This window comes from Fulvia fulva, chromosome 7, assembly GCF_020509005.1.
Source record: "Fulvia fulva chromosome 7, complete sequence".
Lineage (NCBI taxonomy): Eukaryota > Fungi > Ascomycota > Dothideomycetes > Mycosphaerellales > Mycosphaerellaceae > Fulvia > Fulvia fulva.
The window spans coordinates 586,969-602,681 of NC_063018.1; the positions used below are offsets into that span (position 1 = coordinate 586,969).

A 15,713-nucleotide genomic window follows, 5' to 3' on the forward strand; every position below is an offset into this window, starting at 1 on the left:
TCGTAGAACTCAATATGCAGCGCTTTGCGCGCGTCTTCATGTAAGCAGGCATGCAGCCACAATTTCGCAGCGCAGCCAGTATGTCGTATGTCGTATGTCTTGAAGCGCTCGCGCACTCCAGCCTCATCTATCATCCACGTCTTCCCTTAATTCGCGTACTTGCTTGTCCACATCTTTGCCTCCTTCTCAAAGCCCTTGAAGTCGTTCTTGTACTGCTCTGCGATGGTGGTCTCGATGGCGTCGTCCGGCTGCGGCGCTGAGAGAACGGCCTTGACCAACTTCAGAACGTCGGCGATCTTGTTCGGTGGCTTCCACTCTTCTGCCTTCAGCATGCCTAGACACATCGCGCCCTTGTCATCGTTGCTAACGTTGGGGTGGTAGATCTTGGTGCGGAAGGCGACGACCGGTGGTTTGAAGGGGTACTCTTTAGGTAGTGTGACTTGAATGTGGAAGCGGCCACCCTGTTGTCACATGTTAGGTATGTGCGAGGGTGAGGGGGAGCAATCGACTTACAACATAGACAGAATCGGCGGGACCCTCCATGTAGACGTTCCAGATGTTCATGTCGCTCTCGTTCGGCTCGATGGTGCATCCTGGTAGAGGGTTCGCGGCATTCTCTTGTAGCTCCTGCGCAAGTGTTAGTCCCAACCATCTGAAGAATAGCTCCTCCGAGGGGTCGCACCTTCTGCAAGCGTTTGTTGGAGGACATTGTGTCAGGCGTATAGCGGCGCTTGTAGTGGTCGAGGGTATGTCTATATTATGTACACGTCGCAAGCCGTTCCAAAGAGTGGTGGTGAGATCGAGAGTGAGGTCGAAAGGCCGTATGAGTTTCAGTGACGCAATGAGGTCAACCTTGGTGAATATTTAGCCGACATTGGCCGAAACAGGAACGGCAGCGTCGGCAGGTACCCATAGAACTAGCGGCCAAAATCAAATCAATAGTTAATTCAAGAACTTGTTTCGCCATCTCATTCGATAACACAACAGGGCGACCCCATTGCACAGCCCCACAATGGAAGTGTCCACGTGAGCTCGTGTTTTGGCTGGGGTATAAATACGCAAAGCCCACGCGCATTCTCTTCTGCTCGTCACGGCTGCAGTCAACACCCACAAGGCCGCGTGCACTTCGTCGTTCGAAGCGTCGCGACTCTTGTCCATGCAACGCGCGTCGATCCTTTAACCACCTCACCCTCACCTCCTACTCGAAACGCTCATTTATCGCCACCATCCATCACTCGTTTGGGAAGCGAATCGTCGAGATAGTCCTCACCATGTTCAAGCGATCCTTCATCTCGAAGGGCGACCGCGCCGGCAAGGCGAGGAAGATATCGAAGCGATCCTTCAGAGATGACGCGAAACAGAGGCTACGCGAGCAGTTGAACAACGCCAGTCCCGACACGTCGCCTTCGATAGGCAGCATGTGTTCACCCAAGCTCAACTCTGCCATCGTTACGATAGCAGTTGGCAAGGATCGGCGTCTGTTTGCCGCGCACGAAGATGTGCTCTCGAAATCGCCTTGGTTCGCCGAGGCGTGCCGTGCACAATTCTTCGAGTCTCCTGGCCAGCGAGTCATTTCTCTACCAGACGAGGAGCCGGAGATCATGTCAGCAGTTCTCGAATACCTTTACAAGGGCGACTACTATCCGCGCCTTCTTCACGATCGCAAGCGGAACACGTGGGCGCTCGAGGATTGCAATGATCTGACAACCTCTACGTCCATGTCTCCCCGCGTGGATGCCGAAAAGAAAATCGGCAGCCTCAACGAGATCGCCTCAGTCTATCATCACGGCGTAGGTGACTACATCCTCCGGGATACTGTCGTCTACTGCACTGCTCTGAAACTTCAACTCCCGGAACTGCAGCGTCTTGCTCTTCGCAAGCAGGGTTTGCAGTCTGGTATTGACGTGGCCACCATCCTGCGCAGTGCACGTTTTGCATATGCAAACACGCCGCCCAGCGACTCGCGCCTCCGCGCCCACTACCTCGCACTCATCATCCGCAGCCGCAAGACCTTCAAGCGTAGCGGAACGATGCAGATGGAGATGGAAAAGGGCGGCACACAAATGTTCTTTGACTTGTTCGTCGCCATGTGCAATCACATTGACGATGTCGTGGAGCTTGGGCAAGTCTCGCCTTCTCATAAATCATATCGCTGATATCATCGCCTGCTTAGGTTTCGTAAGGGGACGTGTTGTTGCGGTTGGCATCATCTTGTTCAGGCTGTCAATCGGCCACATACTAACTCGTTCTACTAACAGCCAAGGTCAATCTCCCGCCCTCAACAAGTGATCGTACACAGCGAACCAACGCTCAAGTCAATGCAGCTCAAAGCAAGCACAAAACACCAAAAACAGTAACGGACTCACTCACCTCATCTCACAAGCGAAAACGAAATTGCCTGTTCGACGACTCGATCCTTTTCGAAAGATTGCAACGGGCGTTTGGGCTTCGAGCTGCTCATAGCTCTCACCTCACACGGCGCAGGAGTCTTCGCTTCTCACCGGCATCATTACACCAAGCACAATCTTTTTGAACTGGACGACATCATCGGATAGCAGCAGGGTAGTTTCACGGCTGTTTGCGAATACAGCAGGAAAGGAGAAGGTTTCATTTGGTTTCGGGGTCTTGGGCAATGCGATGGGATTAAGAAGGGACATTCTTTAGTGCGTCGCGGTTCCTTTTGTCTATTCTCCTCTGTTTTTGTTTGTTGTTTGGCACTACACTCACAGAATGACTCACCAATTCCGCCGTTGGTTCGGCTAGACCGAGTCGCGGCGAAGCACGCTCTGGGAGCGTGGGAAAACCAGACTGGCACGACGCTGGGTTTGATGTCTTGTGGAGGGGAATGTTGGATGGTATAGTAGTGTGTAGGTAATGATGTATGGAGACGTCGGCTGCCATGTGTTTGCCTTTCAATGCGTCGAGTTTGTTGTGATGAGCTGGAGCTTGCTGATCGAGAACCGCTAGGACTTATCTACCGCCGTGACTGCCAGGTGTTCGCAAGGCGCAGAGCCGAATGGGAATGTGAGTCTGTGAGATGGCGCACGGGCTTTCAGCAGGGATCTGGGCTGGTGCGTTTCAGCTGCGCGTGCGGCGTTTGTTCTTGGATCCATTTTTCACTTCTCTCTCGAGTTCACACCGCACCACCCACCGCATCACCAATCTGCTCTCGACAACTACCATGGCCAGCGCATCGTCCGAAAGCGCCCTTGCGAGCGTCATCAATACCGCCGAACTCCTCGAAAACATCCTTCTACATCTCCCGCCTGCAGATGTCGTGCGAAGTCGCCAGGTGCACAGTATTTGGAAAGAAGCTATTGCTGCCTCACCAGTCCTCCGTCAGCACATCTTCCTCGACCCGAAGCCCCTGAAGGAGCTCATTTTCTTCGATGGGGAGCCAGGGTCTTTTAGCAGCGGAAGCTGTCGACTATCCCACAATCTGAAAGACCTCTCGGAGGGCGGTCACCGAGTCATATCGCTCCATCCAGCACTGGAAAAGATCGACGCTGTCGGCCTCAGTTGCTTCGATTCTACGCACAAGTCAGTCAGCTTCTCTCTCGACCTGAGGCGACTTTACAAATCAGCTCCCGGCGAGTGGCGTCACATGTCCGCGACGAACCCTCTTGTCCCGCGCGTCATTGTCGCTGTGGGAGGGGAGCCGGTGTACATCGTTAGCACTAGGGAGGGTGTCACCATGGGCGATCTCTTCGACAAGGTTATGGAGCTTGATGATGGGCTGTTGAGGTACTCCACGAGGATTTGGGGAGAGGTGCCGCAATGCGTATCGGATGACAGTGGGTGGGTGATCCAAGCAAGGAAGGCAGCAAGAGCTGAGAAATACGACTCCTCGAGGACCTCAGAGAACGCTCCGTCAGCTGTGTCGCTTCAGGGTGGTGGCGAATGGGAGGCTTTTGGGGTGGAAGAGTTCGGTGTCGACGAGTTTGAAGCAGACGAATTCGGAAGCTTTGATCTCGAGGATGATGGCTACTACGATGAGTACACCGAAGGATACTAGACTGTGGTACTGTTTTGAGCAGAGAGCGCGAAAGCAGCTTCACGATGGTGTGGCTCGTTGAGTTGGGGCGGGGCAAACATGTGCCGCCAAGCCCGCTTTGCACTTTCTGGCGGCGTGAGAAAGAGTTCTGCGATCATTCTCGAGTTCCAACAAACAGAGCTAGACACCCCAAACTCATCTCCAACTCACTCCCAACTCACTCTGCAGCAACACACGCGTCACACCACCCGCAGACCTCGCGACTTCGAACAATGGCGGAGACCAACACCGACAGCGCTTGCGCCAGAGTTCTGGGCACGGTTGAACTTCTCGAGAACATCTTGATCTACTTGCCAACCACCGACGTCGTGCGCTATAGGCGTGTCCACAGCATCTGGCAGGCCGCCATCAACGGTTCGCCTCCACGTCGGCGCCACGTCTTCCTCGACCCGAGCCCAATCACCCAAATCTTCACACTCAAGAAGACATTCGTTCAGGTTCACCCACTCCTGGCCGACGCTGCGAAGCTTCACTTCGGTTGCGACTCGATTTCATTTGAGTTCGACATCGACATTGTCAAGCTCTCGACTTTGCCAGGACTCGAGTGGCGCACGATGCTTGCCACAAGCCCGCCAGCAAGTGAGACCGAGATACTGGTATCCACATACTCAGACGAGGCTCTTCGCGAGATCTGGGTGGAGATCACGATGCCGCCCAGGGGCGGCGTCACTCTGGGCAGGCTATATGACAGTCTCAGAGAACATGACTCGAGGCCGGTCTCCGCCGAGACATCGGAGGCTGTAGTCGCGTGGGCCCGGGCATGGGCTTTGAAGGTGGCAGAAGGTTCAGGAGCATGAAGTCAAGAATATCGTGGTGAAGCTGTGAAGAATTAGGACAAGATGCCAAAAATGGTAAGGGTAACCAGCTCGAGTTGATGCGCGACAGAACTTCGGATCTCGACTGTACGTTCAGGAAGAACAAGCGGGCTGCAGGAAGAGTGCGTGGTACAACTTTACTCAAGGCTATGATCGCACCTTCTAGTATGAGTAGCCACCAGTCCTGCTCTGGCACAGACTGGCTGTTCAGATTCGTACCTGCTGTCATCATGTCAAATTTGTCTTAGGTGTGCTCTTTATCATCTACTCTGTCACTCTCGAGACTCGCACCCACTGGTGAACCATTCGAACTGTCCCGGCTCAACGCGGTCGCCTTTGCATTCCACGCACAATACAGAACGCCACGAGGAAATGACATGCTGGCTACGGAATCCAGATAGCTTCCTATGCCTCCACTCTACTGTCCTCTCCAGTGGCCTTCCAACCGCTGTCCTCACCACCTTACTCGATCGTACGTCTCCGCTATCTGGCTCAGGCTGTCTCGTGGTGTGAGCCAAAAGTGTAACGGAGAGCCACGTGTTTCTCAATGTGTTGCTCGACCCTTTTAGTTGCCAAGTCCACCAATTCCCCCAAGGTATGATGAGCCTCCACTGCCATCTCTGTATTTACAAAGACTTGGTCTTCGCAGCTAAGGAACATGTTCCTGTGCTCATTTACAATACCGATCTTGATGTGACGCCAGAAGCCAGTTCGCAACGAGCTATTCAAGTCCGCACTGAGCTGAGCTGGATCATGATCAACGTGGGACCGGAGCCACTTGCAGGGCAGCTCGGCCTCGAACTCGTCCCAGTCTTGGATCGCATCGAAGGCGATTCTATACGGGTGCGTGGCACGGATGATGCGGTTGTCTGCGAGGAAACGTGACTGGTGTTCGGAGTCTGGTCGACACGAGGCACATGCGCTTCTGGATTGCTGTCGAAGTGGTGATGATGGCGTTGAAGGTACTGTTGACGGATTGCAGGACGAAGAGTGTGACCTCATCCGTCTCGAGCAAAATCATTCCGAGGAGTTCTGGAATGGCGGAGACATTGCCTGCCGCGCGAGGTTCGCCTTGAGCGGCCATCTGTGATCAGTCGTTAGTCTACAGAACCTGTTGTGAACGAGCTAGAACACTTCCGATGATGGCGTGGTCAGTTTTGGTTGTCTTTGAGAAGAGTGTTGTTATGTCGAGTCACAGGAACTTGGTGCAAGTGAGAAGAATAAATTCTACACGTGAAGGGGAGCTCAACCTACGGCGTTTCAGATTCCGCGGCGCGATCACATGCTACAGTCCTGGGCATAGTTTTTACAACCCCTGTTCTTCCACCTTTCCTCATTAGAAAGGATGTATCCACTGCTTGGCGTAGCTCACCCCCTGGTGTGTCCTCCATTGTTGGCTATTACTGCCTTGCAGCGTTCTCGCATACTCTTGCACATACGTTGTATGTCCTCAGGTGTGAGCTTGGCCCATTCAATCTTGATAGCAGCTATTACCTCATCTCGTGTTGTAGGAAAATGAGCACCTACCCTATGCTTAAGAAGAGCCCATAGATTGTCAATAGGGTTGAGATCTGGTGAATTGGCTGGCCATTCCATAAGATGTAGGCCCTTCTCCTTAAATAGACTCACCGTTGCCTTCGCCTTGTGGATTGAGGCGTTGTCTTGCATAACAATGCAGTCCTGCGAGCCTGTTGACACTCGCTGCTTCTCAATTGCCGTGTGGATAAGAGGGACAATCTGGCTGCGATACACCTCACCGTCGACAGAGTCCTTCTCGAATATATGGACTTCCATAGGTCCATCTGCAGAGATACAGCCCCATATCATACAGGCTGAGAACTTGCGGAAGCGTGCTGTAAGACAGTGTTCGTGATAAGCCTCATCTGCCCTGCATGTCACATAGAACTGTCCGAATATTCCACACCTGAATGAAGCTTCATCTGTCCAAAGGACCTGAGCCCACTGTTCCACCGTCCGTTTAATATGAGCCCTTGCCCATCCAAGCCGTGCCTCCTTGTGTTTCTCAGTCAACAACGGCTTGCGTGTTGCGAAATATCGTGAGAAGCCCTCCTTCTCAAACGCAGCTCTTACTGTCCGGACGTCGCTGAAGATGCCCTCTATCGCGGCAATCTGTTCGTATCGCAGGCAGCGGCTGTTGGCATCAGTGGTGGCTCGATGGACAAGTCGCTGACGCTTGGAGGTGTTGATTACAGGTGGTGGGCCTCTCTTCTTCGGTGTGGAAGGTGGCACTCTTTCAAGCCGTGAAATTACTGAAGAGACAGAGCCTTTGTTGGTGTGAAGGGCGTCTGCAATCTGCTGCAGCGGCCAGTGGGCGTGTCTGTGAAGAGACCACATCTCGCCCTTCTCGAATTCGGTGAAGACGCGTCCCTTCGGCATGGTGGCGATAGATAGCGCGTGTGTGAGTGTGTGGATAATGAGATTGAAGGTAGCAACACCTTCTGAGATGGACATGGGTAGCCAGAAAGGGTTAGCGTAAATACAGGGGTTGTAAAAATTATGCCCAGGACTGTACTCCATCGGCCAACTCCCCTTATTCCAAGCCACCGCCTCCTGAACAACCTTCCGCAACTCATCCTGTCCCTCCCACTCCGACCCCCCAGCCATAACCCGGGTGTGGAACGTCCACAACGGATGCCCGATCCTCATGCCCCCGACCTTCCCCATCTTCATGCATGGAACTCCCCTATCAAGCGCGACTTCGCCTCGCGCATACTGCAAAATCACTCCCTCGAAACTTTCTGCACGATCGCGAAATGCCACTGCTTCGTCTCACCCCGCGATCTCACCAGGCCGACCTGATCTATACTGAAGGGGTAGATCGCTTTTGCGATTTCATCACTTTGAAGAATGCCCCTGAGCTTCTTCCAGTCGAAGGTCTTGCGAGTCTTCTTGAGGGTAGTGGACGAAGCCATAGAAGGTCTTGTCAACGCGCTGAGTCGACAATATTTCGTTCGGGTCGAGGTTGAGGAGGATGTTCTCGAGTAACTCCGGTATAGCGAAGGTACGCGCCGCGGCGCTCGAGTGTCCTGCTCCTGCAGTCTTGAAAGCATGTTAATTCCGAGATGTGGTGATTGAGTACGGCAAGTCGTACTTGAGATTTTGTTGCTATTGTATCTCCCTTTCCAGTGTTGCTCAGTTGTCTTGAGGTGGTTGTCTTGCGCGCTGTCTTGCTCATGTTGGTACCCATGGTGCTGATCTGTTTATGGCGGTTGAAGTTGTGGACGGTGCTGGAAGTGATGAGGGCGACTGCTGACAACAAGCTGAGCAGAGTCCGTGCTCGCTCAATTGACCGCTTTCCTGACAATGGAACTTTGTCATTCGTAGTGTAGTGAGGTCGAGTGGTAGAACTTTGTGGTGGTTGTAATGACTCGCGACACTACTAAACTAAGCCGAGGAGCACACGTGCTCGCGCTATTGTTCGCTGTTTGACAATGTCCTAGATCGCTCATTCTGGGAGCCCTTGTAAGGGCTACGTACTGTCACTCGCATCTACCATCGCAATCAACAGCCACCACTGCTCTACCCATAGTACATCACCGGCGTCAAGTTCACAAGATGCTCCTTGCCAGCATCAATCGCCTTGTCCGCCAGCTCTCCAAGCGTCTGCCCCTCCGTAATACTACCATCAACCGGATACCCGCAGCACTGTAGCTCCATCGCATACTGCGGAAAGTAAGGCACAAGAATATTCCTCCACGAATCGCTCTGCTCAATCGCTTTGCTGCCGTCCAATGTGCAAGGTGCCCGGCCGACCATAACGCCCGGAGACTCCTCGTTCCAGGAGAGGGAAACGTTCATTGCCAGAACAAGCGCTTCCGGTCCCGTGCTCGGTCGCAAGTGGCACCAGAAGGGAAAGAGCACGCATTGTATCGCTGCGAAAAATGCTCTGTATGCATCAAGGATGTTCGGTAGCTCAGGTGCTATGATCGTGGTCTTCGGCGCTTCCAGGAGCATTCTTTGTCGTAATGTTGGCGAGGACTTGATCACAGCCTGGAACATCTTGCTGACTCTCCGAACCTCGAAGAGTCGCGTCCATGACGACTTGTCCAAGTCGCCAAGCTGTACAAGGACACATTCCAGGAGTTCTGGCACGGCGAAGACCTGCTCGACGGCTGATGTCTTTTTAGGCTCGTCTGGAAGACACAACTTCAAGGTTCATTAGCACAGCCGCTTCGATGCCAAGTCAGGAACCATACAGCGGAGTCGTTTCTGATGCAAGAGGGTCTTGCTGGTATAGTGGTAGCCATATCGCGAGTATATGATCGTTGATGATGCCACTAGGAGTGTAAGGACACGATGATCGAATATAGGATGTGAGGATCTCGATCTGCAATGTGCACTGTGGAAGTTATAGCTCGCTTGTTGTTTGCCATTTTGCCAAATGTGGTAGGATCGCTCGAGGGCCGTTCCAGGAGGTGGGCTGTGGGTCGTGATAGGCCTTTTCCTTGTCCACTTGAACAGAGCCTGCTGTTTCTTCTGAACAGCTCGGTGGTTGTTCGGCAAGGCCACTCTTCGGTGCTCGGTTGCGCCTGTGGTTTAGTTGCCGTAATGCGGTTTCGCTCTTCGCGATGTTCCCACACCGCATCGACATAGGCCCACGTGATAGCATAACCCTTCGAAAGCCGAAAGGTGGTAGAACTGTGGTCCGGAAGACGTTGCCAAACATCCAAGACAATTGATCATCCTCGAGTCATCCTCTCATTTGAGCACGGTGTTTGCGCCTCTCGCAGCGAGATACTCTTGCACTTGTGTTGTGCTCAGGCTTTTGACGACTGCATAGATTTCCGCGTTGAAGTAGTACAGGCCAGTCTTGGGATCTTTGTACTTGGCTGGAAGTCCTGTGATGTCGCAGTACTTCTTCCTAGGCTTCAGACTTGGTGCTGCTGCAATGCTCGTATATGTCACACTTGGACCGCCAAAGTTGGCACCGGCCAGAGGTGTCGCAATACCATTGCTCTGCTTCGCATTCATCTCCAGAACAATCCTCCCCAGGTCCTGGCTAGCTTTCTCTGGGTTGGGGTTGAGGGAGGGTGTATTGGTGTCATCTGTCGCGGGCATCGGCGTGCTTGCACCGGAATTCTGCTGCGTGTTGAGCATGCTCTGTTGTGCACGCTGAGCCTCCGACAGTATCTGCTTCAAGTTCTTGTTTCTCCGCTGCGGTGGCTTCCAGTTCGGATTGCGGAAGGGCTTCTGCATCTTGTGTAGATCGAGCTGGTCGAGGAGTGCGGCGTGCGTCTCCTCGTTGGAGTGCGTCGTGATGGGCGCCATGATGGCTGTATTGAATCGGTGTCGTCGATATGGATGTCGTTCAAGGTTGTTCACAAGATGGAGCACATGGAGCTTGTTATGAACCGTGATGCTAGCAACCAGTCAGCCGGATTCCGCGCCGCTAAGACTAGTTCTAACTGGACCCTGTGTGATGCGAGGACATTCAAGTAGTCTTACAGTATACGCACCTTTAATCCTACCAGTCAACCACAACAACAACACCCTCCACCACACCACAAACTCCTCCTCAACCGCTTGCCCCACACCCGCAACCATGAAGATCCTCTACATCGGCGTACGCACCCTCCCTCACCACCACCACCACCACTCCCCCCCACCAACCTCTAACACCCATCCCCCCAGATCCTCAAAAACGAATCCAAACCCGCCATCGAACTCTCCGCCGAACGCGACCTCACCTCCTTCTCGCGCTTCACCCGCAGCAACGTCGGCGAATTCCTCACCGTCTTCGCCAAAACCGTCGCCGAGCGCACAACCCCCGGCCAACGTCAAGACGTCGAGGAGCAATCCTACACCTTCCACGCCTACTCGCGCTCCGAAGGCCTCTGCGGCATAATAATAACAGACCATGAGTACCCCAAGATGGTCGCGCATCAGTTGCTCTCAAAGGTGCTGGACGAGTTTATAAGTCGGTATCCGAAGAGCACGTGGGAGAATAGTAGTGGGGAGGTGCCGTTTCCGGCGTTGAAGGAGTATATTGTCAAGTATCAGGATCCGGGGCAGGCGGATGGGATTATGAAGGTATGTCATTGTCATGCAACATGGGGGAGTTGTGATGAGGTTGGGATACTGATATGTTGGCTGCACTACAGATCCAGAAGGAACTTGATGAGACGAAGATTGTGCTGCACAAGACTATTGAGTCGGTCCTCGAGCGTGGAGAGAAGATTGATAGTCTGGTCGCGAAGTCGGATGGTCTTAGCGCACAATCGAAGATGTTCTACACGCAGGCCAAGAAGCAGAACAGCTGCTGCACGATCATGTAAAGGCCTTGCAGGAGATGAGATTAGAGGTATCAACGGGCGTACAAAGGAGTTTGGGAGGTCAAGATGGAATGGGAGTGAAGGCTCGCTGAGTATTTGAGATTATGGGCCATGGACACCTTCATATTAGAGCCACGATATGCATGATCTGCTCCTTTGATACTTTCGACGGCCCACGCCTCGTCTTGCCGTCTGATTCTTCATCGGATCGGTAGTTCTCTCTTGCTTGCGCTGGACTTCTCCGGTGTAGACGCCATCTCCCAGAAGCCCGTCTCCATCTGCAGACACTGTCAGTATACAGTGCCTCTCCATCCCCTTGTTTTTCGACTCACCATCGTAGCATGCACAAAGATCTTGACCAACTCCTCAATCCTGCCCGGACTCTGCTTGAACGCATGCTTCTCCACCAACTCGCATCCCTTCTTGACAGCTTCGGTGTAGTCGGCAGCAGTATAGTTGTCAATCCAGGTCGCGTAACGATTCATTCCCTTCGGCGGATGTGTCTTCTGTAACTGTACCCAACGTCAGCGAGAGCCCTTGCTCCTCGACCTCAACTGCCTTCGTCTAGGGCCATACATACCTTCTTCAACCTCCTCCCAATCATCCCATACCCCAACAAACACGGCAATAGCGCGATCTGTAACGCCAACCAATCCTCACTCTGCCCCACATCGAGGACATACCGACTATACGCCGTACAAGCCTGACTCTCCTCATAACTTTCAATCATCTCCCTCGTCAACCCAAACTCCCTGCATTCCCCCAGATGCAGGCTCATCTCCGTGTGGATATGGCTCACAATCTGCGCACTCGCCGCGATATCTTCAATCTTCTTCGCCTTATACCCCGCCAACGCATTCGCGCGCGCGAAGTGCGTGAGGTAGAGATAATCCTGTATCATGTAGTACTTGAACGCCTCCGGGTCGAGGGTGCCGTCGCCCATCTTCTCGACGAAGGGGTGGTGGGTGTATTCATGCCAAGGATCGATAACGAGGGGATGGGAGAGAATGTAGTCGACGAACCCGGCGGGTGGGAAGGGCATGATCTGGAGGGAGTGGAAGTGGTTGATGGGACCAGAGCCGGTGCCTAGCTTGACGGCTGTCTTGATGCCGGCGTCGACGTAGCGGGATGCGGAGATGACGGATTGGAGAACGTCATGGCCTTCGGCGAGGTTGCATGCGAGGGCGGAAGCGAGGGAGCAGCCTGTCCCGTGGGTGTTGGAAGTTTTCTGGTAGGGGAACTCGAGGACGTTGAAGGAAGTGCCGTCGAAGAGAATGTTGGCGATGATAGCCTTCTGATCTTCAGTCCGAGCCACCTTGTATTCTGATGTGAGAGGGAGGTGGCCGCCTTTGAGAAGGACATACTTAGGTCCGAGCGCTTGGACTGCTGCGGCGAGTCGTTTCATGCCGTGGAGGTCCTTGATCTCGTCAGTCTGCACGCCAGCTTCTCTGAGCATGAGGTTGGCTTCAGGGATGTTCGGTGTAAGGACTGTGGTAACAGGAAGCAGATCGGAGCACAATATTCTGACGGCTCTCTCTGGAAGTAGTTGTGCGCCACTCGTTGAGACCATGACCTGGTTCACACATTAGCAAGGTTCGTCAAGAACGGCATTCGACTTCATACAGGATCGACCACAGAGATCGCCACATAGTGCTGGCGAATGGCATTGGCAACAACCTTGACAGTCTGCGCCGAAGCGAGCATGCCTTGCACATGTCAGTATTGCCTGCTCTGGGCATGATCATCGCTGGCATTGAACGATCTTATGAGATGTACCTGTCTTGAGCACATCTACACCAATGTCTTCTATACAAGCAACTATCTGCTTCTGTACGAAGTCCGAAGGTGTTTCGTGAATACCATAAACACCATGTGTGTTTTGTGCTGTCAATGCAGCCGTCGCTGTCATTGCATAGCATCCATGAGCTAGTGGCAAGGGTTAGATATGGATGGAAGAACTGAATTGCTGTTACTCAGTCTGACTCACCTGCAATGACTTTCTGATCAGCCTCCAGGCCAGCTCCACCCGAGCTATCCGAGCCTGCGACGACCAGAATCCTCTTCATGGTCGGTGTTGTCTTGTTGATGGTGATATTCAAACGATGTTCAAACGATCCCAATGTTTTGGCTCTGCAAAGCGGGCTGTGCTGCAATGTACGCAGTGGCGTGTTTCAGGCAGCAAACGCCCTGACAATCATGGCAGGAGCTATGGGAGTGGTACATTCTTTCATCGACTCTCGATCGCGCAATACCACAGGAGCACCAACGGGTTCGCCCAATGTACGCTCCAGTAGCGGCTAGTCGGATTGTATAGCTCAAGCTTGACGCGACATTCTGTCCAGCTCAACAAAGTGCCACGAGGCGTGAGTGTCACTCGAAGCACGTAACCTGTCATGGCAGAGTGTCAGCAGACCGTCAAACAAAGGTCTTAATGCTTCGCGAAGTTCTGTCCAGATAGAATGACTCGGACAAGTGTGGAAACACGCGGTTGTCGCGTGGTGTAGGGTGTAGACCGCCGTAGTGCGATGTACCAGGCATGTGAAGCTGCATGATCTCACCATTCTAAGGCATAGCATCGTCAATCTGAATCGTCCGAGCCGAAGTCTGACATGTTATTATCTAGGTAGACACGTTAGCAAAGTTGTCAACAATAGCTTGCCTGTCGAACTGAACCCGAGCTATCGTGCGTAGGCCTCTCTCGGTGACCAGAGCGAGTCGGAAGGCAAACATCGAATCGTGGAACTCACCACGCAGAAGTGTGTACTCGAAACGACCTGTGAAGATGTGTCAGTGAAGTGCAATCTGACATGCTCCAATTTACGGCGCTATTGAAGCGCGTGCCCTGCTGTTGGATTTCTGAAGGGACTTACCATCAAGTTTCTTGGCAATGACCTCTCTGATCAGTTCTTGGCTCTCTGTTGAGATGGCATTGTCCGGGTCCGCGTTGTCGACAGTCACACTGAAGCCGTGATGGGTATCGTCAAGCTGATTGATGAAATCCAGGATTCCAGTCTCAGTAAATGATGTGATGCCGATAAAGGTTACCGCCTTCAAGCTGGGCAGCTTTGCCAGAGCCGACCACACAGCATCGGATATGCCGTATCCGCCGATGTACAAATCTTCCAGGTTGTGCAGATGCTGGGCAAGTAAGGCGATGTGCTCGTCCGTGAAGTAGTCCGAGATGCGTGTGAGACGCAATTCGCGGAGACCCTTGAGAGAGCAGAAGGCATTCATTAAAGTCTCGATGTCGTCTCTCGCAGCGGGATCAGGATCTGCGCGAAGCAGAAGGCTCCTTAGACTTGGCTGTTGGCTGAGCGCTTGGTGGAAATCTTGATGATCCTTGACAACGTACTGCGTACCTTCCGTGGCATTGATTTGGAGACTCTCTAGCTTGATGTCCTGGTTCAGCAACACTGGAAGGAGTAGATCCGGAGCAGACAGCACGTTGTTGAAGCTGACGTCTGTCAACATGTGACAATTCTTGAGCCACGCCACAATCTCGAGAAAGACGTCATGCTGCGTGCTCTTCAGGTCTGTGGAGGTGGTAGAAGCTGTGACTGCGAGCAATTCCAAGGCAGTACAGCCTTGTAACAATGCCAAACCTTGAATTCCTTCATTGTCAAGATGGAGCTTCAACGAGTGGAGGCTTTTGCCGTGGCCGTTCAGTGCAAGGCAGGTCTCAGCTCCGATGCCACACCCACTGATGTTCTCAAAATACACCAGAGAGTTGTCTTGCATTCCACTGATGAACGCAGCCATATGATGGTCGGCATCTTCGTTGGCTGAGGTGTAGACCCTCAAGCTGCTCAGGTTGGGACAATGAGCGTGTAATAAGTTGCGTATTGTTTCGTTAGCGAGGGCCTTCCCGTCCCAGAGATCCAGCGACATCAGGTTCGTAAGGCGTGGTGCCCATTCGAGCAGTGCGCTCGATAGTATGTCCGTATTGGCGGGTTCTGAAAGCGACTCGAGTTGTGGCGCATGTTTGGTGATCTCGTCGCCTATTGCCGTGATAATCCTCTTAATTTCCAGTCGGCTCTGGCGACCCCTTCCCGATGCCTGCTGTACGAAGTGGAATTTCGCGAGCTCACCAGTGAAGAAGTGTTTCGCAACCTTGCCTCTGAACTTGTCGTCGTCGAGTAGGTCTGCCAGGTCACGGAGATCGAGTGACCGCAAGTGACGGCAGTATGGGTATATGGTCTTGCCGAACGCAGACAGGATGGTCGTACGCCAGAGTATTGACCAACGTTGCACGGTCAACTCTTGTTCTGCTAGTGGGAGACCCTCGCCGCCACCTTTCACAGGTGCTTGATGGCTGATGCTGCTAAACATTAGCTTCATGATTGCTCTACCTCCCCATTTGGCATACCGGTATAAAGCAGATATCGCTCCATAGCTAGCGAGTTGTTTACTGCTTATCGAGACATGGTAGAGTGTCGGGAAGTCGAGCCGGTCGGACAACTCAGTTGAGAGGAGATGGAAGAGGTCGGCCGGCAATGCCTGGAGACTGTCTTCTGCCATCACTATGCTAGCTGGAGTCTTGATTGTCTGTTG

At 53.0% G+C, this 15,713-nt stretch overlaps 11 protein-coding genes across 11 annotated transcripts; 4 read left to right on the forward strand and 7 right to left on the reverse strand.

Annotated features, from left to right (window-relative positions):
* Positions 1 to 146: 146 nt before the first annotated feature.
* On the reverse strand, positions 147 to 709 carry CLAFUR5_09963 (Ubiquitin-conjugating enzyme E2 5A; the record flags this gene model as incomplete). The annotated part of the gene is made up of 3 exons (XM_047909111.1): positions 147 to 461; positions 514 to 627; positions 683 to 709. The coding sequence occupies 3 exons, from the start codon at positions 707 to 709 to the stop codon at positions 147 to 149; spliced, it is 456 nt and encodes a 151-aa protein (XP_047764412.1).
* A 562-nt stretch (positions 710 to 1,271) lies between these two features.
* CLAFUR5_09964 (uncharacterized protein) lies at positions 1,272 to 2,289 on the forward strand (the record flags this gene model as incomplete). Its single annotated transcript, XM_047909112.1, has 2 exons — positions 1,272 to 2,122; positions 2,259 to 2,289. 2 exons carry the CDS (start codon positions 1,272 to 1,274, stop codon positions 2,287 to 2,289), a joined length of 882 nt encoding a protein of 293 aa, XP_047764410.1.
* An 892-nt stretch (positions 2,290 to 3,181) lies between these two features.
* Positions 3,182 to 4,015, forward strand: CLAFUR5_09965 (uncharacterized protein; the record flags this gene model as incomplete). Its single annotated transcript, XM_047909113.1, has 1 exon — positions 3,182 to 4,015. One exon carries the CDS (start codon positions 3,182 to 3,184, stop codon positions 4,013 to 4,015), a length of 834 nt encoding a protein of 277 aa, XP_047764321.1.
* Positions 4,016 to 4,266: 251 nt separating this feature from the next.
* On the forward strand, positions 4,267 to 4,851 carry CLAFUR5_09966 (uncharacterized protein; the record flags this gene model as incomplete). Its single annotated transcript, XM_047909114.1, has 1 exon — positions 4,267 to 4,851. One exon carries the CDS (start codon positions 4,267 to 4,269, stop codon positions 4,849 to 4,851), a length of 585 nt encoding a protein of 194 aa, XP_047764408.1.
* An 853-nt stretch (positions 4,852 to 5,704) lies between these two features.
* On the reverse strand, positions 5,705 to 5,953 carry CLAFUR5_09967 (uncharacterized protein; the record flags this gene model as incomplete). Its single annotated transcript, XM_047909115.1, has 1 exon — positions 5,705 to 5,953. One exon carries the CDS (start codon positions 5,951 to 5,953, stop codon positions 5,705 to 5,707), a length of 249 nt encoding a protein of 82 aa, XP_047764409.1.
* A 1,772-nt stretch (positions 5,954 to 7,725) lies between these two features.
* On the reverse strand, positions 7,726 to 8,077 carry CLAFUR5_09968 (uncharacterized protein; the record flags this gene model as incomplete). Its single annotated transcript, XM_047909116.1, has 2 exons — positions 7,726 to 7,929; positions 7,982 to 8,077. 2 exons carry the CDS (start codon positions 8,075 to 8,077, stop codon positions 7,726 to 7,728), a joined length of 300 nt encoding a protein of 99 aa, XP_047764275.1.
* Positions 8,078 to 8,409: 332 nt separating this feature from the next.
* On the reverse strand, positions 8,410 to 8,889 carry CLAFUR5_09969 (uncharacterized protein; the record flags this gene model as incomplete). Its single annotated transcript, XM_047909117.1, has 1 exon — positions 8,410 to 8,889. One exon carries the CDS (start codon positions 8,887 to 8,889, stop codon positions 8,410 to 8,412), a length of 480 nt encoding a protein of 159 aa, XP_047764276.1.
* A 699-nt stretch (positions 8,890 to 9,588) lies between these two features.
* On the reverse strand, positions 9,589 to 10,158 carry CLAFUR5_09970 (Chromatin-remodeling complex subunit IES6; the record flags this gene model as incomplete). Its single annotated transcript, XM_047909118.1, has 1 exon — positions 9,589 to 10,158. The coding sequence occupies one exon, from the start codon at positions 10,156 to 10,158 to the stop codon at positions 9,589 to 9,591; it is 570 nt and encodes a 189-aa protein (XP_047764763.1).
* A 151-nt stretch (positions 10,159 to 10,309) lies between these two features.
* Positions 10,310 to 11,165, forward strand: CLAFUR5_09971 (Synaptobrevin; the record flags this gene model as incomplete). The annotated part of the gene is made up of 3 exons (XM_047909119.1): positions 10,310 to 10,453; positions 10,522 to 10,920; positions 10,992 to 11,165. The coding sequence occupies 3 exons, from the start codon at positions 10,310 to 10,312 to the stop codon at positions 11,163 to 11,165; spliced, it is 717 nt and encodes a 238-aa protein (XP_047764762.1).
* A 197-nt stretch (positions 11,166 to 11,362) lies between these two features.
* Positions 11,363 to 13,228, reverse strand: CLAFUR5_09972 (Putative hydroxymethylpyrimidine/phosphomethylpyrimidine kinase 2; the record flags this gene model as incomplete). The annotated part of the gene is made up of 6 exons (XM_047909120.1): positions 11,363 to 11,440; positions 11,495 to 11,674; positions 11,743 to 12,735; positions 12,786 to 12,868; positions 12,939 to 13,088; positions 13,150 to 13,228. The coding sequence occupies 6 exons, from the start codon at positions 13,226 to 13,228 to the stop codon at positions 11,363 to 11,365; spliced, it is 1,563 nt and encodes a 520-aa protein (XP_047764765.1).
* Positions 13,229 to 13,740: 512 nt separating this feature from the next.
* Positions 13,741 to 15,680, reverse strand: CLAFUR5_09973 (uncharacterized protein; the record flags this gene model as incomplete). Its single annotated transcript, XM_047909121.1, has 3 exons — positions 13,741 to 13,781; positions 14,033 to 15,480; positions 15,529 to 15,680. The coding sequence occupies 3 exons, from the start codon at positions 15,678 to 15,680 to the stop codon at positions 13,741 to 13,743; spliced, it is 1,641 nt and encodes a 546-aa protein (XP_047764764.1).
* Positions 15,681 to 15,713: the final 33 nt, after the last annotated feature.